Here is a 26,337-nt window from a genome sequence, read left to right on the forward strand (position 1 = left end):
ATGGTAAAATTTCCATGTGCGCTGGGTATGTATGCTTCAAGCCCACATGGGAATTGTTGATAAATAAGTTATTCTGGAAGTCATTTTTAGAACATGAAATGTGATGTCTGTTGTTTTAGTCATAGCCCTGTGAAAAAGCCATTGATGTTATTTCATGCAGGAATGAAACACTGCTTTTGTATCTTCTATACTTAACAAAACTCTTAATTAAATCCATTAAGACTACCCAAGCAGCAGCATTACAACCTGACTTCCAGCCTGAGTCCTATTCTGTTCTGACTTTTTGCCTATTTCTTGTTCCATGAGTACTTTCTGAAAAGGGGGATAGGGTGTTTACAGTAAGAGAAGAGTGCCAAGGTGTATTTTCAGATGTTTACCGCAGTATAAAATAGTTGGCAAATTTGAAAGGCTTTCACGGGAAGTTAAGTTAAATGAGTTGCAAAACTTGCAGTAAGATTTCTTGCTCAGTTGTTACTGTATTTTTAGTGTGGGTCACTCCTGCATATTTTTATCGTTCTTGTAAAGAACATCATGAAATTATAGTTAAAAACTAACTATTGTCTACTTTAAACCTGCTTTTCCTACTTCAGAAAACAAATGAGAAAGACAGCATTACAAGTTCTGACAGGCTTTTGTTAATGATGCACTTTATTCAGCTTGAGAGAAGAAAGCAATGTCAAGTATAGTCTGGGAAATAACAGCAAACTAGAAATATAGGGGTGGGCCGGTTCTATGTTATAAACTTCTTACAGAGGTACAGTGACAATCTGATAAGGATTATTACTGTAAAAGGAATTTGCTCTGAATAGGCAGTAAACTGCTACAAGTCTTCATGCATTTTAGGAGGTGCTAAACATGCTGCAGTAATAAGATTCACTCCTTTATGTCAAAACCTGAATGCCTAGCCAAGCTTACAACTCTACCAGTGAGGAACAGTACAAACAGGCAGTGAAAAGTTTACCTGCTGTAAATAGACAAGAACTTGTGGTCCCTTTGAAGCTGAAGTAAGACAGCCAAATGTCTTTGAGACCTGGACTTCTCAGGAAAAATGTGAGATTAGCTGAAGAACTACATTATTTGAAAACATCTTTTCAGTTGGCCAATAACTTGAAAGAAATCACAGAATAGAATCATAGAATCACCTGGTTGGAAAAAACCTTAAGATCATTGAGTCCAACCATAACCTAACATCTGCATGTACACAGTTGTTAGACCATGTCCCTGAGCATCTCATCCAAATGTCTTGTATACACGTTCCTGGGCAGCCTGTTGCAGTGCCTGATGACCCTTTTGGTGAAGACATTTTTCCTAATATCTAATTGAAACCTCTCCTGGTGCAACTTGAAGCCATTTCTTCTTTTCCTATAGCTTATAATCTGTGAGAAGTGGCTGGTGCCCACCTTGAGACAATGGTCCTTTCAGGTAGTTGTAGAGAGCAATGAGGTCTCCCCTCAGCCTCCTCTTCTCCAGACTGAACAACCCCAGCTTCCTCAGCCTATCCTCATAGGATTTGTGTTCAAGACCCCTCATTGGCCTTCTATGGACATGCTCCAGCACCTCAATGTCCGTGTTGTAATGAGGGGCCCAAAACTGAACACAATACTTCAGGTGCAGCCTTACCATGGCCAAGTACAGGGGTAAGATCACTTCCCTGGTCCTGCTATCCATACTGTTTCTGAGATCAATAAACATCTTAAAGAGAACTGAGCCTAATACCAAGACCTGGGCAACACCACTTGTGACTGGATGCGAGTTGTATTTAAGTCCATTCACCACCACTCTCCGCACCTGTCCAGACCATGGGCAGCTGGTTTGTCCAAGATGATGATGTGGGGAACTGTGTCAAAGGCTTTACTAGAGTCCAAGTACCTGACAGCCACAACCTTTCCCTCATCCACTAAGTGGGTCACCTTGTCAAAAGAGATCAGGTTTGTCAAGCAGGACCTGCCTTTCATAAAGCCATGGTGACTGGCCTGATTCCCTGGTTGTCCTGAATATGCCAGCTGGTGACATGACTTTCCCTAGTACTGAGGTTAGACTGAACCAGTGCATGTAAGAGGGTGATCTGTGCCCATCTATATGAGGGCTTTGTTACATAAATTAACACTGAAAAGATGGAACAGAAGAACAGATACCTTATACATCCAGAGGATGATGAATAGAGCAATTTGAATAAAAGTTTATTTTGCTTCATTTCTGTTACAAAAATCAGATTTTAGAAGATTTCTAAGTTCAGCTGCTTTCATTTCTTTTAAAACAGGTGTCGAACAAAAAATCAAACAGCGCTCCTCCCCCAGCACAACTATCTAAAATCAAAGTACCAGCACCACAGACAGTACTGAAGAAAGAAAAGCGGCAGAGTTCTTCAAGGTTTAATATTAGCAATAACAGGGAGCTACAAAAACTGCCAGCTTTAAAAGGTATGTCTTTCTAATTTAGAATTATTTGCGGGGGTTCTTGGGCGTAAGACAGAGAAGCATCTTGCCTATCATACTTCTTATATCTGGAGAACATACATTATGTATCAAGTATACACATGTGCAAACTTGCACATACTTCTATGCTCAAACGTGCTGGGCTTTTTTTCTTTTCTTTCATTCCTAATATGAGGATTTCAGTGTGTTGCCTTTTGGCAGTCTCTCTGGGAAATATCAGTGAGTTTCTCAGACCTAGAAAAGTCTATGAAAGTATATTCACACATTTTATATAAAAGCAGAATATTTGGGCTCTCTATGTAAAACATTGGTCTGTCCTCAGTGCAGCATGCTCAAACCCTGCTTTGTTTGTACAATCATCTCTTGGCACTGTGAGAAGACTTGGTCTGTTGCTGTTTAGTGTTCTGATTTTTCCAAGTACGGGTCAAGCAGAGTGGCATCATTGTAGTAATTATTAATTTTTCCTTTGTCGATTTCAAGGCTTTGTGATGTTTTAGAATTGGATTTTCTGCTGTCTGTTATGGAAAGATAATTGATGAATTTTTCTCCTACTAACATGGCTTTTATCATCTTTATTTTAGCTCCTGTCTATTGTGTAGATACGTGTTGGCATAGTGTATTTATGGTAGTTTGTAATTGTGTGAGGGTAGAATTTTCCAGGTGTGATCAGATGGACTGATCTATTGCTTATGAGCATATTACTTGCTCTGAAGGTTTAGTTAAAAAAACAGCCAACCAAATCTATTTTGAAGTGTGATGCTTACTACCTTCCAGCATTGTACTGTTGAAGTCTGATAAGTAGCTAGAATATTGGGTAGTACTGTTGTAAGCAATGTGGAAAGAATCAAGGGATAAGATTTTTTTTTTTTTCCTCCAGTCATTGTTTTATTGATAAAATGCATTAGTGATTTTTGAAATTGAGAAATGTGACTTCTCAGCCCATGTGAATTACACTTCTTTTCACAAAGATCAGATTAGGCTGCAATATCTTTCTCTTCACCCAGACACCACTTTCACAAAAGGAATGTGAAATATTGTCTGTCATATTACTAGTATAGTGTAGATAAAGATGCTTCTTAAAATTTTTTCAAGACTTAACTGTTGTATATTTAACTAGTGAATTTCAATCAATTTTATTAGATTTGTGAATAAGAAAATTTAGCATTACAGACCATCAAGAATATTCCTTGTCTTTTAAGCTGACATAGTAGGTTTGTGCACAAGCTGTCACATCCAGGTTATAGAATAGAATAGAATTAACGAGGTTGGAAAAGACCTTCGAGATCATCAAGTCCAACCTATCATCCAACACTATCTAATCAACTAAACCATGGCACCAAACGCCCCATCCAGCCTCCGCCTAAACACCTCCAGTGACAGTGACTCCACCACCTCCCTGGGCAGCCCATTCCAATGGCCAATCACTCTTTCTGTGAAGAACTTCTTCCTAACATCCAGTCTAAACCTCCCCTGGCACAGATTGAGACTGCATCCTCTTGTTCTGGTACTGGTTGCCTGGGAGAGAAGAGACCAACCTCGCCTGGCTACAACCTCCCTTCAGGTAGTTGTAGAGAGCAAGAAGGTCTCCCCTGAGCCTCCTCTTCTCCAGGCTAAGCAACCCCAGCTCCCTCAGCCTCTCCTCATAGGGCTTGTGCTCCAAACCCCTTTCCAGCTTTGTTGCCCTTCTCTGGACAGCAAGTCAACATCTTTCCTAAACTGAGGGGCCCAGAACTGGATATAAGGGTGTGACATAGGCAAAGAACACTGAATTAGGATTTTTTTTTTTTTAAATAAAGTAGTTAAACGTACAGCCTCATCAACTGGCATCACCTTTTGAACAAAAACTGAGCCACGAAGAAAAACACTTATTACTTGGTCTTGGCTCCATTGTGTCCTTTTTTGAACAGTGTGTAGTGCCCAGGACTGTCAGCTCAGAAAGACTGGAACTCAGCATACAATTAGAGGCAGTGAACTGTATGCTGGAAATCAGAAAACTGAGTGCAGATGGGAGAGGAGAGGAAAGGTATAGTTTTAGATTTGTTTCCCTCTTGTGTCTATTGCACTTTAAACTAGTAGGCCAGTGAAGTGCAGAAGGCATCCTGCTTGGACTTGGAGGCAGCAAGGGGGAGAAAGTAGTAAAAAACCCACTAGGTCTTAAGAACTTTTCAAGGTATGTGCTGAGAATGTTACAACATTTTTGACACTGCATACTTAGATATGAAGAATTGGTTACAAGTATTGTACACAGGCATTGTATTTGCCTTTCAGTCTGTAATCACTCCCCCCAACTCTGAAACAAATTCAAATAAGAGATCCTGAGCTTATCTCTTGTTGATGTCTGATGTTGTATGTGTGTCCTGGCTATCAAGGGTCAAACTTTGTTATGAAATGCTGGTGCAAATGCTGATCTAGTGATGGGTAGCAATTATTGTCATTAATAATAAAGCTATGTCCAGTCTCGTGGATCATAGCAGGTGTCTAATTGCTGTGCTCACTCATGACATAATTCTCATCGTTCGGGTTGCTGAGCACGTTGTTGGCCAGTCACCGTGTTTTCTTAATGTGTACATGATGTGCATTCTGTGGATCACATGAAGCTGGGAAACTTTCATTTTGGACAGCTTTAAGTGTGTTCTGTGTCTGGACAGGTGTTAAAGTGGACCGGCAGGCTGTAATTTAAAGGATTGAGATGATTAAGGCAGACTTGACTTACATAAAGTGCTAGGAAGAATGTAGCATTCCTTCAGGTTAGCTGTGTTTAACCAGCTTTTAAACTCCAGTTACTTAACAACAAGTGGCTGTATATCTATAGCTACAGTACCTGGGAAACCTTTCTATCTGTAGTAGACCAAGAGATGCGTATTTTCTTCATCAGTGTTCAATTTGCTATGGTATAGTGTGATGTGCATTACATGAAATTATATTTTAAGCAACATATACAGAATGGGGTTGGTTTTGCATACTTAAAGGTCTGTATTAGATTTGTGAAAGCTTCTAACTGGTAAGCTCTGAATGGTCCACAGTATTGCTGAGAGAACTACCTTGCTTCTGTGCCATGGGGCTGGAGTTAAGGTCAGTGGATCACTTGAAATAGTGGCAAGGGAATGGAAGAGCTTCGGAGTATGTTTACATCAGGGTTACTTGTTTAGGAAATACTATTTGATCTTTAGTCATGCTGTGAACTTTCTCCTGAGCGTTGCACAGAAGTGCTTATGATAGGCTTCTGGAAATACCAGTCTGTTTGCCCAGGTGACTGGTATTGGTGTGGTATGGTTTATATTCATTGGAGCAGCTCACGATCTACATTAGTACGCCTCCAGTTCATTGGGGAAACGGAGGAGCAGGGTAGCTCAGATAATGCAAAAAGAAAGGGAAATAAATTATGAGTTAAGAGGCTCTAAGAACAAAGATGAATGTAGAAAAGAGAAGTCACTGGTGCAATTGGTTTGTGGAGCACTGAGATCTATATATTAATAAAGCTGCAAACCAGCAAAGCTCCCTGCAGCACAGTGCAATGCAGCCTGATTTATTTCATGTAGAATAGGTGGCTTGTCTTCCCACAGATAACTCTGAGTCATCTCTGGAGAAATACCTTGAGAATTGTGTCAAATACCTTGAAAATGCATTAACCTGTTCCAGCTGTTTATTGGGAAAAATTTACTTCTTAATCTAAAGCTGTGTTTTGTGATTTCAAAACTTGCAGATTAATGCTTTGGTTATATCAGAAATAAATGGCAAAGGGTGTTTCATCCTTCAGAAACTTACCAGTTGCTTTGTAACTTGGGATATATTAAAATTGTTTGCAAATTAAAGGATGTGTTCTTGAATTTGTGTAAAGGGATTTTAATTTGTGTAAGAGAAACAGCAGAAGTGTTCAATATGCCTATTTAATAAATGTATGTTAAAGGTACCATGTCTGAATTTCTGTGTGCTTGTATTGCACTGATGCACTGAAGTATGGATTCTTTCCAACTGCTTAGTTCAACTTTATGCAACATGCTTGAATTTGTTATTAAGTTATGGATATTTTTTTTATGGTTAATTAGCAAATAATTCCACAGCATCTATGATTTAGTTTCTGTGCTAGCGTTTATTTCTGATGATGTTGATAAATCAACGTCACTTTAGTTCTTGATTCTAAGTTACCTCTATGAACTTCTGTCACCCAAATCCATTATATACTGGAAAAACCTTCAGTGCTTGAGTTACATGGTGTATGTGTACTACTCATCTAGCAGTGTTCATTCAGGTCTGGGAGGCAACTTTTCAGAGTGCGATCACAGAATGTCCAGGCTGGGAGGGACCTCCAAAGGTTATCTAGTCCGACCTCCCCGCAGTCAGCAGGGACATCCTCAACTAGACCAGGCTGCCCAGGGCCTTGTCAAGCCTTACCTTGAATATCTCCAGGTAAGGGGCCTCAACCACTTACCTGGGCAACCTGTTCCAGTCTTCCACCACCCTCATAGTAAAGAACTTGTTCCTAATACCCTGTCTAAATTTGCCTTTTTCTAGTTTGAAGCCATTGCTCCCTTGTCCTGTCACTGCAGGCCTTTGATGATATGTTATGAATTGCATGCTTGTTGGTTGTGTGCTTCACAACTGCAGTAATATATTTTCAATTCAGCTCTCACAGTGTACAAAGACCATTATAGAGATTTTAAAATAAAAATTAGCTGGTTTTAAGGCTGAGGGAAAGGAAGGCTATCTTTTTTTCTTTTTTTTTCCCCTTTAATGAAATCATTGCATTTACTGGTTGGTTGTTTTCTTCTCTTACATTCATATTAAACTCTACTACACAAACATTTGTGAATTCTACAAACTTAGTTTATTAGCTAAACCATTAGGAGATCAGACTTAAGATGTTCTGAATTTCCCCTGGAATATTTTTTTAGAATTGTTTTTTAAACTGCAAATTAAAATTCTATTTTCCCCCTCTGATTTCACTGAGAATATAGTTGTCCCTTGCCACAGAACTAGTGGTGGGTGAGTATCAATATCTGAAGGACTGAGGTTGCTCCTGTGGTAGACTCATTAAATGGTAGACCAAGATCAAAAAGGAAAAAAAAATGGAATAGCCAACCATGTGATGATTTGTGACAGGATAACTGGCAACCCGTTAGTGTGTTTGACTTCTGTTTGAAGCTATTAGTACAGAAAAGGAAAATTTAAGGATTCAAAACTGTACAGTACTAAAAATTAGAATTTCTATTCATAAGAATTTATAATCTTAGTAATACTTCCATTACTGGTTGACTTTTTTCTCCCGTGGTACAGTCTTGTAATTGCGTATTTCTAAGACTCTCCCTTGCCCATTATGTATGCTTATACACCACAAGGGATCTTTAACAGTATAAGTAGGTAAGCATACTGGTATATGCTTTGCAAGGATGTGGTGATTTTAGTAAACTGTATATATGTATAGCATTTAGAAATAAATTTCATGTGAAGTGATGAGGTTTCTAAGGATGTGGTCTGAAACCCTATAATACATAACAGAAGTTGCAATGAGAATTCCTGGATACAATGCTAAGATGCCCTGAATGGGATTTAAGGTTTTATACACTGTCAAATACAATTGTATCACAAATCTAACTTTAACACGCAATACTCGTTAAAAGATAACGTTTTATATCAGTCCTAGAATAATAAATATGAAAAAAACAAAATTCAGTGCTCCTTAATATTCTGAAGTGTTGCAAAATTTCCCAATGAACATATGTTAACCAAGCATATGTAAATTTGGGTATGATTCAAAAATAGGCTTTTTTGGTAGCATTTCTGTAGGTTGTTTGAAAGCTGGATAGAGTTCTTTTATAGCCTTACAGAGGATTCCTGTAATGCCAGTGCCATGGTTTTCTTTGTTGATTTGGAGCTAGAGTTTTTTCTTCTTCTTTAGATTAAGATTATGTAAAACAATGTTCTTTTTTAAGATGGGAATTGAAATTCAGCCTTTATTTTCAAATATAGTTACTAATTTATTTACAGAATTACTGTTTACCTCTTGGAGTTGGATTTTTGATCTCAAAAAAGTGGATACAGTAGTCTTAAAGGTATATATCAAGGTAGGAAGAAATGAGCTACATTGACAGACATGAACATACATATTAACTCTTAATGCTGAGAAGTACAGAATATCAAATACTGTACAGTTTTCTAAATGTAGTGTAACTGCATGTAATACAATTAAACAGATTCTAGTATTTAATTTTTGAAGATCTTACTGTGCATGTTGTCCCTCAGACCTTCTGATGGGAGATGCCTGTTTCTGATTTGCATGATTTTAACATGAAAAAATTATAACAATTAACATAATCAGTAATAAGGGTGTCATTTATATGAGCACATTTCATGCAGAGTGCAAGGTTTCTTGTTGTTTGTTTGTTTCTTTCTTTTTTTCCCATTTTTTAAGCAGAGAGTTTAGAGTATAGGCCAAATTCTGAGTCTGTTCTGTGCAAGAGGAGAACATCAGGGTGGTGTCTCAACTTGTCTGCCTGTGATACAGGACTCTGATAGGGAGGCAAGCATTATTAAAGCTTTCCTAATTTTTATTAAGTCATAAATGGCTGTCTAGGAGATAGCTCTGTTTTCATTGTCTGTACAGTATTAAAGTCTGATGAATCAACATTGCAGAAGAGGTGATTCTAGTTGAAAATTCTGATACATAGAAAAACAATTGGATTGAATTTTCATTGATGAAACTGTAGTAACCATGAGGAAGGAGGGAAAAGTGACAATTTCTCAAAAGGTCAGAAATGTAAGCAAACTGACAGCAAGGTAAATTACAGTCAAGTATTGTTCTCTGTGCTGGAGAAAACTTTGTATGTTGGTAATGTCTACAAACTCATATGAGCGCAATCTCAAACTCAAGTAGAGGGTGTTAGCTGTTAGGTTAAAACTAGTGTCTGTTTTTGTGATACAAAAACATCGACTGGATATATGCAATATAATTGAATTTATGGGAATCAGAGATAATTAACTACTTTGGGGCTTGAGGAAGACTTTACTTACAAGCTTCTCAGACTGGAAAACTCAATGTTAGATGTAATTTTCATTGCAGAGACCTATTGATGCCAGTTGTAGATTAGGTAGAGAACAAAAGTTCAGTACTTGGGCCTTTTTAGTTTAATTGTACTTCTTTTGTGTGCATGAACAGGCTTGAGAGGTGGGCCCAAGCCAATCTCATGAAGTTCAACAAGGCCAAGTGCAGTGTTGGGCACCTGGGTTGGGGCAGTCCCAGGCACAGGTGTAGGCTGGGCAAGGAGCAATTTGAGAGAAGAACAACTCGAGGAGAAGGACTTGAAGGTGGCAGTTGATGGAAAAACTCGGCATGAGCCAGCAAGGTGGCTTGCAGCCCAGGCAGATATCTATCCTGGACTGTATCAAAAGCATGCCCAGCAGGTCAAGGGAGGTGATTCTGTCCCTCTGCTCTTGTGAGACCCTGCTTCAAGTACTGCATCTAGTACTGGTGCCCCCAGCATAAGAGAGACATTGAGCTGCTGGAGTGGGCTCAGAAGAGAGCCACAAAGATGATCAGAAGGCTGGGGCACATTCCCTATGGGGACAGGCTGAGAGAAAAGAACGCTCCAGGGAGACCTTATAGCAGTTTTCCAGTACCTGAAAGGGGCCTGCAAGAGTGTTGGGAAGGGTCTTTTTGCAAGGGCTTACAGTGATAGGACAAGAGGGAATGGATTGAAGCTTGAGGAGGATAGATTTAGACTAGATGTTAGGAAGAAATTCTTTACAGTGAGGGTGGCAAAGACACTGGAACAAATTGCCCACAGCAGCCATGAATGGCCCTTCTCTGAAGGTGTTCAAGGCCAGGTTGAATGAAGCCATGAATGACCTGATCTGGTGGAAGGTGTCCACGCCCATGGCAGGGGAGTTGGAACTAGATGACCTTTAAAGTCCCTTCCAACCTAAACCATTCAATAAATCTATGGCAGTTAAGGAATTTCATCCAACTGCAAGGTCATCACTGTTCAATTTAAAAGTATTTTATGCAAAGTGAGACGATAGATTCAACAAGGTAATGCTACTCCAAAAGATAACTTACCCTAATACGTAAAACATTTGAAAGGCAAAACAAATTGCTTCTCATGCAAAACATCAACTAATACAGTTTTGTGAGACAGATGATGTTATTCTGCCTTGTACACAACCTACATTAGACTAACTTGGTCTGTTAAGTGCTATCCTTCTGGCTCTGGCTGCATTCATGCTTTTATAGTATTTTTGGCAGCCCAGTACTGTATTGAATTTATTGAAAGTCCATAATGGAAAAAAATGCAAAAACTTGCTCTTTCCTGCATCAGTGTGGTTAGATATCAGCAAGTGTGTATTTTATCTTGTGGAAGAACTGTGGAGACTTTCTTTGCCACCATAATTTAGTGACTTTGTCTTGGAACTTTGATCTTAAGAATGTTATCATACCATGTTTCATGAACAGACTTTCCTGTAGTCATTTTAAATGTTTAGAAGAATTAAAATACAAGTGTGGTAAGGATATAAATTTCTTAAAGCAAAAATGTCAGTTGTTTGGTGTTCATACAGGACAATATGATCTATCAAATGAGTAAATATTTTAAGAATTAATGATTATCAAATCATTATTATTAAAACATTTAGCAATTATCCAGTCTAAGTAACTGTGTAACATTGTACAGATTAAGAAATGTGTTAATGAGTAAATAATTTCCCAAAAAAAGGTTATAGAGACAAATACTTCACTTGAGTGTGTGAAGATTTTTTTTCCTATAGATAGTTTTACATAAAATCACAGGCTTGGATTAATAAGCCATTTTTCATTTCAACTGCCCTATCCAACACCTACTCATTAGTCAGCAGCTGAAAGTGTTAGGAGAATGCTCTACATCTGTCACTGGCAGCATTTCCTACCAAACTTGTTTCCACTGAAGCTTGGATAGAATCCATCAAATTAGGATTTAAAACATGGTATTGTCATATTTTCTAGATTCTAACCTGTTTCTGAATTCAGAGTTTAGATCTCTCCTTATTTACAAAAAGAACTTTTTGTTCCATTGCACAGGCCTTCATTATCAGACCTAAACATTGCTGCTGCACTAAATTCCCTTTGTAAGACCTCTACTGGTCAAACGTTGAATGCAGTATTTATACATGAAATGTAAGCCAGTGTTTGCTGGATAATTAGCATGCTCAAGTTTCTACTCTTAAATGTAATTTTTAACGCTTCATTTCTTGAAAATTACATGTGACCTATACAATGGGGACACAGACAAGAGTGAGCTTTTATACTGAGCTTGGTTAAAATAGTGTGAAGTACCTGAAACTAGCTCTTGCAATCAGCTCTGGAAAATGGGGTTTTGTACTGCATAATACTATCTTAAAAAAAAAAAAAAAAAAAAAAAAAAAAAAAGGCAGTAGTCAACTCCTGAATTCAAAAAGCTGTACAACACCAAAAAAAACCCCACCACACTAGTCACCTAACTTAAAAGAAAATACTTTTTTTTCCCCTCCCACCCCCACTTACAAAAGCTACTGAATATACAATACTAGCTGAAGGAAATACTGGCACTGTTAAGTCTGTGTGCTGCAGTGACCATGCAGCTGGCTCCTCCACCTCATCCCTGTGCTAAGCAGCAGCTGGGAGCAGGGACCCTTTCTGTCCTGACACCTGCCTGGAGCCACCTGCTCTGCGCTGCCCTGGCATCCATCTAGGACTCCTTGGCATCATTGGAGACAGTTGTGGCAGCATAAAAAAACCCAAACAATAGCAACAACAAAACCCCCAACAAACCCACTCATGCTGAGCTCATCTATTTTGATATTGGTGGTAGAAATCTATGTAGAGGCAAATCCACTCAGAAGCAGATGTTTGCCAGTGCCACTTTTAATCAGTTTTTCCTGTATTAGGAGGAGTAAATAGTCTCAATTTCTCAACAAGGAAGGTAGAATATTATTTTTTCTCATGCTTCAGTCTAAGGAATTCTTTAAGGAAACAAAATAATAGTTCATACTTCTTTCTTTTGTCCAGGTAAGGATTTTTTTATTATCTGTGTATTTCTTTTGCTAGCTAGGTATTAACATGGTGTTTCCTGGCTCTGTTTCTTTGAAGAATTTCCTCTTGGCTGCCCTCTGGAATTGAGGGCAGAAGGAGAAGCTCAGTAGCATTCCTGTTGCTGTGGTTTCTCTTCCACAATGTGTAGCCTCCAGGCCTTTTCTCCCCTAGAGTTAAATTTTTGCCCTTGAGTAATTCATTGTTCAGAGCTGCGAAGAGACCCTTATCTTCTATAGCCTGACATGATTGGGTGTTAGGAAAGAGTGCAAATGCATTGGAATCACCATCCCTGGACATCTTCATGAATCATGTGGACATGGCACTTCAGGATGTGGTTTAATGGCCATAGTGGTATTAGGTCAATGGTTGGATTCAATGATCATAGAGGTCTTTTCCAACCACAACAATTGAATGATTCTATGATATGTGAGCATGGTCAGTTTTGTTTAAGCTATAATTGGAGGAGGGGAACACACAAATTACATTGCTCCTACCAGTAAAAGCAAGTCAAATTTATCCCTGCCCCTTTTTTTTGGACAGCTGTCTGGTGACACAGATAATGGCTCAAAGTCACCCTTTTCCTTCTCTCTTTAACTCTACTCCATTTCCTAATCTGTTTCAACCATGCAGCTGCACAAGCTCTTGTTCAGCAATTTCAGATGGTCGTGCACATGTGCCTCAGAGGTGGGAATGAAGCAGTAGCTCCTATTGGCATAGCTCAGCTTAGGCTGCCATAGAACACAGGTTTAAATTAACAGAAAACCAACCTGATAATAAGGGAAGTGACTGTCTCTTGGTTTAGTGGCTAATGACCACTGAAAATAAGCATAAAATACAGCAGAGGGGAATTCAGGAAAGGGAGCAAAGCAGTCTGTAACTAGGGTGGCTTAAGTTGCTGACAAATAGAATTATGCCTTTAGTTACTTCATGGTTTACACTAGCCCTTTACTCTGCCAGTCTAAAAATGAAAACTCATCTAGTCTGAGACGTAACCAAGTTCATTCATGGTATTTTCATGTATATAGCAATCCAATTTTAATCTTCCTATACATTGTTGATTCTGATGCTATCAGAATAGTAGGTAGTTCAGAATGAAACACAGGCAACCTTTGGGCTAGTGAATTGGTGGGGGGCTGGGTGGTTTTTAAATCACAACCCAAATGGAGTATTTATTTTGAAAGAAATACTAGCTGGCTTTCATGTGTAAAGATAGTTCACCAGCTGTAGTGCTGGTTCCTAAATGTAACACATTCAGTTATATCCTGAGAATTTTATAGTATTTTCCTTCATCCCCATCATCAGGAAGTTAGAAGTAATAAGCAGAGTTTAGAAGAAACCTGTAATAGCTAGTTCTGCTATACTGTCAATATGCTTTTTCATTCATTTAATTCTAAAAATGGGTAGCTGAAGTTAATACAGTTTTTGATTCTCTTGCAACAGAAGTGTCTTCATAAATTTGCTGAAGTAACCTCTTCCTCTTCCCACTGATATTTATTAGCCTAATTCCATTTGCACTAATATTCTTTACCTCTCATTAGTAAGTCAATTCTTAACTCAATTTTCTTTGCAATTTTTTTCCCAAATGAGGTAGCTCAAAATAATTTAAGCAAATATTTCCCTTTGGTGACAAGTCTTAAAGCTTAAAACTTAAAGCTGAAACAAAGGGAAGGTATACAAACCTCCTGAGCAGAATGTACCTCTCCATCTGCACAACGGGTGAAAAGATAGCAAATTTTGTTAACAAGCAGAAGGCCTCACCTTTCAGTCTGTTACTGTAGCATGATAAAACTTCTCTGAGTTAGAATATGCCCTATAATTTTTCTTGCAGACTTTCGTCAGCAAATTGCACAATTGAAATGTGTCCTTCTTGTTGTTTTTTTGGTTTTTTTTTTTTTTTTAATGTCCTTTTGGGGGGCAGATACACATTAGGACAGGGGTGTAGATCAGGTAATTTGAATATTTAAAGATGACATACTGTGCAAATAGCATTTGGGGAGAAGCACAGGTTTGGAGATGGAACAAGTATAACGTTGCCTGTTTCTCTGAACACCACTCCCAGAGGTGCATTATCTACAAGGCAAAATGGTCCTTCATGTAGCTTATGGTAAAAATAAACATGAAAGTCTCATATGAAGAACAGGGTGCTTGTGGTTTTGTTCCAAATACCTTAAGTGATTTAACTAAAAAGTTCAGAAATTAAGCCGTGCTGCTTTTATTATTATTAGTGGTATTTTGCAGCAGAACTCTTTCCATATGCCTACATATAATAATTTATTTTGAATAATAAAGTATAATTACTGAACTTTCTAGAAAATAAAACCTGAATTTTGCAATATGCAAGTTTAACAACTTCTCATTAAACTTAAGGTAGGTTCATTTCTAGACAGAAATACCAAAATGAACACAGAACATGAAGTTTTCATCTCCCTGAATATGTACATATTCAGAATATACATATTAGCAGCCTGTCATAAAACACTTTAATGGGAATGCTCATCAGGTCACTAATAATAATAATTATATTATTCAAAGACGTGTATCTCACTGTGGGCTACCTTTTTCATATGGCTCATGAAAGACTAAGTTGTAGACGTTGCCTTTTCTGCTGTGTTTTTCCAGGGTTAAGCTGACCTCCTGTTTGGTAGCTCCTGGCAGCCTTGATGAAGTAAGGGTTAAGCTTTTGGCTTTTCGGGAAGAGGCACAATTTAAAATGCATGTGCTCATTCTAGCAGGTGCGTTCTGAATATTGACGGGGCGGAGACAAGGGGGGTGGAAATAACAGAGCAGCGATAGGATGAGCCTGGTTTAAAAAGGAACGAACGCAAAAGACCCGTCACCTCCTCCGGGCGGGGTTCCCCGCTCCGCGGGGCCGGCGCAGGAGCGCAGTGACAGCCCCGCGCCGCCTCCGCTCATTTGCGACCTTCTCCGTGTCATTTTAAGTTGCTGCCGTGAGCCAATGGGGCTCCTCCCGCCCGCTGACATCATTAACTAGCCAGTTCCCTCCAGCTGCAGAGCTCTTCAGTTTCTGTCTTTTTTTAAACTAAAATGGAGGCTGGTTTCTTGCCTTAAGGAATACATTGCCTTGCCTGCTGGAGCCTAGATGTTGACATGTAACAGAGCTGGCAGCAGGATGGTGGTTGACGCAGCCAATTCCAATGGGCCGTTCCAGCCCGTGGCCCTTTTGCATATTAGAGGTGAGTTATTGTGCGCGGGGGAGAGAATCGCGACCCTCTCACGAGCTAATAAATGGCTATTGTGGCGCTAGGATAAGGGGCGCAGGACGTCCTTTGTAGCCCCGTCCTCTTCGGTTTGTCACAGCCGCAGTAAAAGAAGGAGATTGAAATCCCCTTTCTGTTAAATGTGTTTTGGGAAGCTTTAAGTATTCGTAGAGGCATTGCATGCATAGTTAAAAGCAGGTTTTACTGCTTTCTGCCGTGACTCTCCCATCCCCCTTTCAAGCTGTGCTGATGTCAAAGGATGTGAAGTCACTACCCCAGAAAGGTACTGTGTTGGGGGAGGGAAGAGCCAAGTTCTCGCTATACAGTTTCCATAGAATGAGGGCAAATGTTGATATGTTTCAAAGCCTTTTTTGTGTGAATCGGTCAGATAAGGCTCCTTTAAAATTCACTGTGGCTTCTAAAAGAATTGGAAGTGTTGTTGGAGAGGAAAGGGGGGACGAGATGTGACATTTAATATGAAAATAATCCTTTATGCATTCAGAAAGCATTTCCTAGGAAAGATGTGGCTCAGCTTCAACAAGCAAGCTCTTATATGCCTACCACTTCATGCAGTTCTGAATGTTCAATTTCTTAACAGAATTACGCTCTTTCTCGCTCATAGAATGAGTGCACTGCAAATCTACATTTGATATAATTCATTGGGAAAATGCGCTTTGGTATGACATTTCTACATCATACTGAGTGTGTCTCGTTTTTGCAGTTTGTAAAATTTTGCATTGCTATGGATTTTTTTTGTGTGTGTGTATTTTTTTAGCTGGCTGTTAACCAACCAAGCTTGCTCTTGGTTTTTTTTTTTACTTAAGGTGGCTTTGGCTTAGAACTTTTTATGAAAGCAGAATGTGTGTTAGCTGGGATCAGTACACCTTGAGCAGTGGCATTCATATGCAAGAAATACAAAACACAGGTAGCTGATACCTTTCTTAATTACTCCTGCTTCTCAGCTTTCATTGGTATAGGCTAGATGTTAGTTCTGAAAGGAGTATTTTTTCATTAATTTATTCACTGAAAAAAAATTATGCTTTAAAAGTTTTAAAAAAAAAAATTAAAAATTCCACAACTGTTCAAAAGCCTCTTCCTTTAAGCAGTAGCACTGGCCTTCATGTATTAAAAAAAGGTGGTTTCCCATGACCTTTTAGAAGAGCCTTTTCCTCCTCTGAAGTGGGATTGAATGTATCCTAGAAGACTCTACTTTCACTGTGCCAGTAGCGAGGAAATATGATAAAATTCCCTTGAGTTAGAAGAGAGACTTTGCTCATTGTCAAGAGAATGTAAATGAGGTTGCCTGACCCATCAACAGGCCTTTGCTTTTCCCTCTGCACAAATCACCTTAATTCTCTGAGAGATGATGCCTTTTGGAAGGGGAGAAGCACCATCTTTTAAAGGTGCAAGTCAGGACATCAAACCAAGATTGTAATCAGAATGATGAAATGTTACAATGATGAACCTTCATAGTTCTTTGTCTCAATATGATAATAAGGGTTTAGTCTGTGAATTTATTACCACTGCTCTTGCTTCCAATTAAATATATAAATTGTGGAAATAACAGATTTTTAAGAAGTTATTCTGAAGTTTACTTTCCCAAAACCTACGGTTCTGTTGCACTGGATAATACAGAAGTAAAGTAGAGGTTAAGGGGTTTTGTGGTTTGGTTTGTTGCTTGGGTTTTTTAAATAGATGATGATGGACTATCTTGTAACCAATTAAGGAATAACTGGGAGATTATTTTTTGTTTTCAGGTGGTGGAAAATAAAATGGGTTTCTGGTATTACAGCCCAGAGGAGTTGCTGGACACTAAGAGAGGAAAAGTGTGGCTTCCATCCATATATGTAGACAGAAGTTACTTTGGTTTTTTGAGTGTACCTCATCTCACTAGCTGTTCTGATGTTGTCAGAACAGATCTGCCTCCAAGATGAAGCTTGTCAGAACCATACAAAATTATTATATGTAAAAATTAACTGATAACTCTTGATAAAGTCCTTTTGCAACATCTGTTCTTTGCAGCTCTAAAAGTTAAAACTTCAAAGTCAGAAGGAAGGGACAGAAGCCCCTCACTTGTTTCTGGTAGACCTAGTTTACCAGAAAAGCTGCTTTATCACCAGTAACATAAAACCTTTACAATAAAGTTTTGAGATGTTGTATTTTATTTTGCCCTTCTATTGTAGCTGCCATATTTGGCATTATTCTTCTAAAAAAATATTCTGTGAAGCTTTCTGGACTACACTGTCAGGACTTCTTTGAAAATAAAAAATGCGATGTTGCTTTTAAAGTTAATTCTAAAACACTTTCTGTACCTAGATCATATGGATTATGTAATACTTGCAGAGTAAAAAAAAAAAAACAGCCTTCTGATCTGACATGGGATGGGAGCTTGCTTCCCTTTCTCCTGCCCTTCCTGAACTGCCAACAGCCTTGTTGTCTGGGCTACTTACCAACTTGGCTGAAACAACATGTTTGGAAAAAACATGTTAGATGCTAATGGTTTGTATAAATGTTGTTATGAGTCTTGCAAATAAGGGTCGGAATTTTATTGTCACTGGTGTCTGCACTGTCACCAATAAGGAGAAACAGTAGGTATTTGTCGAACAGAAGATGTTGAGGCCCCAAGTACCCTATCCTCCAGCAGTTCATTTGGTGCAGCTGTGTAATCTTGAGTTGGATTTCTGTGGAAGTAGCTGGAGTAGTCTTGTCAGAGCTCCCCTTTCAGTCAGGAGCTGTCTTTTGGCCTTGGCTGTCACCTTAGCTAGGTTGCAGATGTGCAGTTGTCAAGACATGTACCTTGCTGGCATGGGAAGACTACTATACAAGAAAAGGCTGAGAGAATTGGTTTTGCTCAGCCTTGACAAAAAGAAGGCTATGGGAGACCCCATCACCATGTTCCAGTAATTAAAGTATGATTCAGAGAAGATGGAGGCTCTTTTTGCAAGGATTCACATGGAAAAAGGCTAGAGGTAATGGGTACAAGTTATTCCTGGGGAAATTCTGATTGGATGTAAGAGGAAAATTTTTCATAACAAGGACTATCATCCATTCAAATAATCTTCCCAGAAACTCTGGTAGATTCCCCAGGATTGGACTCTCTTTAAGATTCAGCTGGAGAGGGTGTTAGACCATCATGAAAGATTGAGCCAGATGATTCTTGAGGTCCCCTGCTGTTCTCTGATCTGGATGCTGAAGTGTTGAGTTACCTGGCTTAGTGTGCATCTTCACTCTAGACTTGTTCAGCAACCACTGGACTGCTGGCTGACCCTGAGCAGTGTCAGTACACCTGCTGTCCTTTCCTCTTCCAGGTACTGAGAATTTATGCCCTATGTGACAACTGTAGGGTGTTGGCAGTTATCCCAGGCCAATGTGTAGAAATCAATTCTGCAGAAGATGACTTTGAACCTGTTGTTGGAAAATTCCAAGCCCCAAAGAACGTAATTGAACATTGAACACAAGTGGCATGGAGTGATTACTGAATGATATTTGCTTGTGCTGAAAGCACTAGCTCAGTGAGGGTTTTTGGCGTGCTGGGGTAGTGAGCCCTCGGTCATTCCACCTGCAGCAGGCTTTCCAGGAGATCAGAGTTACGCTGCTGCTGCATTGATCTTTCTACAGTACAAATACAATGCATAAGGCAGCTGAGCTGCTTGGCACTGGTTATCATGGCAACCTGAAAACTTACCTCATATTGGAAAGATTCAAAGCTTCTAAGAAAATTAAAATTTCAGTTTGAAGTGTCACTATAGCCACGGAGTAACTGCTGTGACATGATCCTGGATATAGGCTTGAGCTTGTGGTTGGCTGTGAAACGAGTAATGTAGCCAAAGCAACCTGTCATGGAATATCTGCAGAGGGAGCTCCTTTAAGATCTTTGTGCATAGACAGATCACCAGCTATGAGGATGAGATTAGGACAGCACAAAGAAAAGGGTTATTACCTGGTATTATGAATTTAAGGTTTTTGCCACAAGGAGGGAAGCAGAGCTGGATGGCACATTCAAGATGCATTTTCCTTATGGAACCCTTCCGGCAGCTGAACCCTGAGGGTGATGGAAGTTCACCCAAGGCTCTGATAGGAGCTTTCACATAAATGAGATGAAAGGAATTGGGGTCCTTTTGACTTTAGTCCAAGAACTTGAAGAAAAGAAAGGAGCTGTAAAAGCAGCACAAATTAGGACAAACAGTAAATATTTGCCACTAGGCTTCGGAGTCACCAGTTCATATTCGCTTTTGGGAGTTCTCTTGCTGAAACCTGTAGCTGTAGTAGAGAGTGTAGTTATTTGAAGAAAAGAATTGTAATTGATTCTTTCGCCAGGTTATAAATGCTTATTCATGGGAGGAGCAGACATTGTTAGCAAGACAGTTCAATGATGTTAAAAAACAGTACTGTTCTAGAAGTAAGTAGAAGTAGCCTAAGTTACAATGTTTTTATAACTTCAAGATGCAGATGTTTGAACAAAACATAAGAAAAGCTTTTCTGATCTACAGAAAAGAAAATTCTGCATAATTAGTACAATATAGAAGTTACTTTAGTGGTTAAGTTACTGCCTGGGATTGGTAATGTCTGTTCATGCTTTTCAAAATTATTTTAATGGTGTTTTGCAAGACATAACTGGAAGTTGTGCTGGGAGAAGGGTGAGAACACCCTGATGTTCTGTTAACTCAAGCTGATGTTTCCTGTAGGGTACAACCTCTTTCAGATATCCATCCTCTGCCTTGCAGAGCAGCAGACTTTTTTTTGACTGATTCTAATTTGTTTAAATTGCTTTAACATTATGTGAAAGATGCTTTGACGTTTTTCAAAGAAGGTGTAAGTGATGTTAACTTTGCCTATTCTTTCTGTGTGCTTCTTGTATGAATTAATCTTGAGTAAGGGATCATGGAAGGCAGTTCATATTACATCTTCTCATAGTCCTTTTCTGCAAGGCTAAAACCGTTAGTAATAATGTTTTTGTGATGTAAATGAGTATTTGGATAGAAATTTGCATGCTTGACAAAGCATGTTGAAAGATAATTGCTCTGTTGGGTTAAATATTAACATAGCATCAAGCACCTGTCTGTTTTCCTTGAGCTTGGGCTACTTTGGGCTCGGAGCTGAAAGGTTACCTGCTCACTATGAACTGGTGTCAGATTTGTAAATAAACCAGGTGCTATCTAACTATTGCAAGGTGCATTTCCACTTAATTTATATTTTTATGCTCTGGCCATGAAAGGTCAACTCCCTTTTGACAGTGCATAAGCCATAAGGAACAACTTTTAAGTGAGCTTCATAATGCATTTAAACCTGTCCTGTGCAGTTTATTTATTAAAGAAGAAAAGCTCAGCACTTTCTAACAAAGTAGCCAGTGTGTGTTTCTTTAAAAAAAATGACATGATTCTTTTGTCTACTCATAGTTGTTAAAAACCAGGAAGGCTTTTGTGTTGCAGGTGTTGTGTGTGAGATTAAAAAGGGGGGGGGGGGGGGGGGAAACAACCCACCCAAAAAAAAAATTTAAATTAAATGGGAAGTAGAGGCCAAAGCTCACACTTAAGAAATAATACAGAGCAAATTCAGCATGTAGAACAGTAGCCATTAATCTCAAGATGTACAAAAAGAGGCTGAAAGAACTGGGTTTGTTTGGTCTAAGGAAGAGAAGTCTAAAGAGAGCTCTCGTCTTTAACTGATGGGAGGGAGGACAGAGCCAGGCTCTTCTGAATGAGAGGTGCTCAATGTGAGTGGCAGCACAGAAGATTGCAATTGTTTACCTGGAAAAAATTTTCCCTGTATAAGTGGTTAAACACTGGAGAAAGATCCCAGAAGGGACTGTAAAATGTCTGTGCTTTCTGTTATTCTTTGTTGCATATGACACCAAAAAATGAGTGGCCTTAACCTCACTTTAAAATAATATTGTAGGAATTTTAATATACTTTTTTTATTTCATAGTAAAGTAAACATTTTTTTCTTTTTCCTTCTGTTACTAAGGCAGGTATTTTTATGTGTTTGGTACCAGTGTGCCTATTGGTAGTACTTTTACCTCTGTGTTAATTCTCAGTTTTTAGTGTTAGAATGTTTTAAGTTATTCTTGCCATGTTTTGTGGACTTAAAGATGGGTGACTGGAACTGAATGCAGTATTAAAAATATTGGCACACTAAGGATGCTTTGTTCAATTCTTAATATTCTGCTGGGAGCTCAGCAGTAGTGGGAAAAAATGTGGCAAGTATGTGGCTTTTTTTTTACACACCATCCATGGCTCTAAAAATACCTTCTGAATAAGCTAGAGCTCAGGTATACACAGTCAGCTATTTCACCCACATTTCCTTACGTTTTATCAGCTTTTGTTAAGATCTAATAGATGGAATTAATTTGCTCAGTATTGTGAGATATTTGTGCCTCTCTTTTTAACAAGCTTTAAACTGGCAATGAATACAGCATTCACAAATGGTGACCTTGCTATTAGTCTTCTGTGGTGTTTATGAAAATGTTCAACGCTGTAATTTCTACCACAGATCCTTGCAAGACACTTTTGTTAATCTTCCTGCAGTAGAAAAAGGCATAAAACCCAAGAGATAATTGTCATTTACCAGCTTTCTGATACTTCCCAAGAACCTGGTAAATTTCAAGAATAATTTCCATGCGTTCAGTTTACCTTTTGGGGGTATTTGTGGTTTATTAGTCTGAAACTGGCCTGTACTGTTTATGAAACCATATCTAAGAGTCTCAGGAAGTCATCTTTTATGGTACTGGATTTTTTTGCTCTTAACTTACACTGCAGTGGAGAGAGAATCTTGTTTTATTCCTGCTCTGTAATGATAGTGTTAATCTTCACATTTCCACGCAAACAGGTATTTTTAAGGATTGTTTAACTTGTTTGAGTATGTATGTTTATTTAAATAATTAATTTCCTTTAATTCTTCAACACATTTAGCACACATTTAAGTACAAGTGAGTAAAATCATCCTGGCAAGAAAGAAAATAATTCTTCAGAGATGCTCCATCACAGTAATGAAGAGTGCTAATTCTGTTTCAGTGAATTTAAAGCTTGAAAAGTAAAGCTACTTGTAAAATTGCAGGGTTTTGGTGGTCTGTTGGTTTAGGGGTTGTTTGGTTTGTTTGTTGTTGGGTGGGTTTTTTTGGTTTGGTGTTTGTTTGGGGTTTTTTGTGTGTGGTTTTGTTTTGGTTTGGGTTTTTGGTTGAGTTTTTGTTTGGTTGGTTGGGGTTTTGTAAATTCTGTGGAAATATTCCTCTAGAGAAGACCTTGAACTTTTTTTTTTTTTTTTTTTTCCCCATTCCTTCTAATCCAGTGCATGGGATTTCCCATGGCCAGCACACATCTTCTGTCCTGCTTGGGGGTCATGGTGGTTGGGTTTGGATCAAACGAATAAGCCTCTATTGAGATTTAGAGGAGATTTTTTTAAAAAATAATAAATAAATAAATGCTTGTTCTTCCCTTTTTTCCTGTGTGAACCAATTATAACTTGATGATGTGAAGGAGTGAGGCTGAGAACCAGCTGCATGTTAGGGCTGATTGATGCCTGTGCCTTTCTACCAAGCCTCTCAAGCTCCATTGATACTCAGCCTAACTCTTGGAGTTGTTAATCATCCATGTTGCCAAAAGTTTCCAATACCCTTACAACAAGTTCTCAGTCACTGCTGCTCTTTAACATTTCTTAAACCACTGATTAACCCCTGAATTAACTTTGAAGCATGTGCAGTGTTCCTTTCTAAAAGTGTTGCATCAAAAGGAGAAACTATTCTCTCAAGAGCAAGCAGTGGTTCTATTGTTAATGAACCCTAAGACTCTTGTATCTATATGACTGTAAAATATTTAATTGGTTCATCAATTATCATTAGATAATCATCAGAATTGTCAAAGGACTGATACTGGTACAAATAGCTATGTACTGTATTGCCTCTGGTATGGTTTTGCTAGATTATTTGGCTGAGTTTGGGGGTGGTTGTTTTTGTTTGGTTTTTTTATCAAGGGATGTTGGACAGCAACAGCATTCAGCCACACATGGGCTGCTGGTTTGTTTTTTTTTTTCCCCTTCCCCCCCACTTTCTGTATACTGCAGCAGCTGGTGGGGAGTGCTTTGATACTAGACCAAGAGCAGATTTAAAGGAGATTGTTTACTTATCACTCCTGATGCGTTTAACATGGTGATATGCTTTTGTACTCTTCACTTAGTGTGCAGCACTTCATCTGAGAATACATTTTACTTTGTTGACTGCTTTTCCTCTAGCATGCCATCGTTCCTCCTTGACTTTAACAGATTGGTTTTACCTTTGTATAGATCTTTTGCCTCCTGTTGGAAACAATGAGGATGTTAAGTGTTCACACTATACTTAAAATCTCTAAGGGTATGACTGTAAAACATCTCTGGAGGGGACTTTTTTTGTTGAGATGAAAATTCCATGAAATTGGAGGATGGTAGTCAGCTGGAATTTTCAAGTTACATTTACTGACTCATGATGTAATTTGCACGCCCTTTCAAGGAAGCCAAATTATATCAGCATAGATGCATATTTCCCCATTTTTATTCATGCATCAAAAATCATCTGTTTTGTGACTGTTGGTATGATACACATTTTAAGATTAAAAGTCAGTGTCATATGCTTCTGATTAATATTTTATTTCCATTTCTGTTCAAAGCTTTTAATAATTAAACTTCTGTAGAGTCAGCTAATTCTCTCCATGTGCTGTCAAATACTGTTAGCTACTGAAACTGCATTGTAAACTATGCCAATTAAGTGAACACTCGCAATAGTTAATAGAGGAATATTTACATCTCATATACAGACAAGACATTCCTCTAGTGGAGGTGGCTTTTCTGGTCTAACCTTTGTGCCAGAGGTAAACACCCTATACCAGTGGAAGTATACTCTTGTCAGCCTAACAGTACTGGTGCTCAATTTCTGCCTGCCTGCTTGTCTCAAGTGACAAAACTGAATTAAATGGCGCTCTGAGTGCGTGATATTTAAAAGCTATATCTGTACTCCTTTTAATCAATTTCACTTAATGCACATACAAATCATGCACTACCATTTCTGCTAGAACTTGCTAATTAAGTTTTCTTTCTAAAATGCAGTTAAAATTAGGGGTGTGGGCTGTTTGTGGATTATCAGTGGTGAAAGTGACGGGTTTATGTCAACTTTCATAATTGCTCTTATTACTGGTAATGATTGTAGTTTATGAAGTAAATATTTTCTTTACACATTACACAAAAAGTGATACATGAAATGTAAACATGAAGTAAAATTGATTTTATGGATTTTTTTATTTTTTTTATTAGATTTCCAGTCTGTGTGACTTCACACAACCTCTAGAACTGAATACTTATACTGCTTTTGTATTTGAAGTGAAAGCATAACAAATGTCAGTGGCATTTCAAAGGTGTCCTGTGCACATTCAAGCCACGTTGGAAAGAAAGCTTGAATAAAATTGATCGATGCTTGAAATGCTATGAATGGTCTAAGGAAAAGGAGTATTGTCTGTCCTTTGGGTGTAATAAGTTTTTCTTCATTTTCAAACAAGTTGTAACTAGTCTTAAGATTGCAGTCTTTCTTCTACCCTATTTCCAAAATACTTCTAGTATCTTTTGCTTCTGTTACATAAAAACTTCTATAGAAAGTATCTTGAAATCCAAAAATCGATGCACAGGGAGGATCTTTTGAGGATTCTCTCTTAGAGTTATTTGAACCGCTTCTGTGTGGTTCTTGTCCCAGTAAGAAATTAAGATCTTAGTAGCCTTTGAATCAGAGTAAACACGTTCTCTCTAACATTTTGAGGCTGTAACAACTTAACTTTTCTCACTCCCTCTTACTGGAAACTCAGTATTCCTTAATGTAGTTTAAGGGATAAAGAATCCTAAAGCTTCTTTTGAAATGGAAGGAATTGAAATAAATTGCTTTCGTAGCACATCTAAATCTTCTGTTTACAAATAAAATTATAAATAATACATTGGAAAATGTGAGATATCTGAGCATGTCCAGGGCATCTGGATATGCAATAATGGTCAGAGTTGGTTTGGTAGCTAATAAAGCCAAGCAGCTTGTTTATGTCCTGTCAATTCACAGATTCATTGGAAGCTCAGATTTAAATGTATTATGTACTCTTTTCTGCTGTGTGAGGGGGTGGAACCTGGAAACTACAGGCCTGTCAGCCTGACCTCAGTGCCAGGCAAGATTATGGAGCAGATCATCTTGAGGGCAGTCACAGCACACCTGCAGGATGGCCAAGGGATCAGACGTAGCCAACACAGATTTAGGAAGGGTAGGTGATTCTTCCTCTCTACTCCACTCTGTTGAGACCCCACCTGGAGTACTGTGTCCAGTTCTGGAGGCCCTATTACAGGAAGGATATGGAGGTGATGGAACATGTCCAAAGGAGGTCCACGAGGACGATTACAGGGCTGGAGCACCTCTCCTATGTGGACAGACTGAGGGAGATGGGGCTATTCACAGTCTGGAGAAGACTCTGGGGAGACCTCATTGGGGCCTTCCAGTATCTTAAGGGGGCCTACAAGAAAGCTGGTGAAGGGACTTTTTAGTGTGTTAGGAAGTGATAGGACTACGGGGAATAGAAAAAAAAACCAGAAGAGACCTTATTGCTGTCTACAACTACCTGAAGGGAGGTTGTAGCCAGGTGGGAGTTGGTCTCTTCTCCCA

At 38.7% G+C, this 26,337-nt stretch overlaps 1 protein-coding gene across 3 annotated transcripts in view; it reads left to right on the top strand.

Moving 5' to 3' along the window:
- Window positions 1-26,337, top strand: part of PPP2R5C (protein phosphatase 2 regulatory subunit B'gamma) — an 80,155-nt gene that overhangs the window by 14,937 nt on the left and 38,881 nt on the right. For 2 of the 3 annotated variants that reach the window (XM_068160141.1, XM_068160143.1), the window contains exon 3: window positions 2,261-2,420. In XM_068160141.1, coding sequence (XP_068016242.1) covers window positions 2,261-2,420 — 160 coding nt within the window. Of the gene's footprint in view, window positions 1-2,260; window positions 2,421-15,336; window positions 15,666-26,337 lie in introns of those variants that run through there. The other variant, XM_068160142.1, reaches the window with a different exon arrangement.

This window comes from Melanerpes formicivorus, unplaced genomic scaffold (assembly GCF_026170545.1).
Source record: "Melanerpes formicivorus ecotype bairdi unplaced genomic scaffold, bMelFor1.0.p_v2 SCAF_48, whole genome shotgun sequence".
In the NCBI taxonomy this organism is placed as follows: Eukaryota; Metazoa; Chordata; class Aves; order Piciformes; family Picidae; genus Melanerpes; species Melanerpes formicivorus.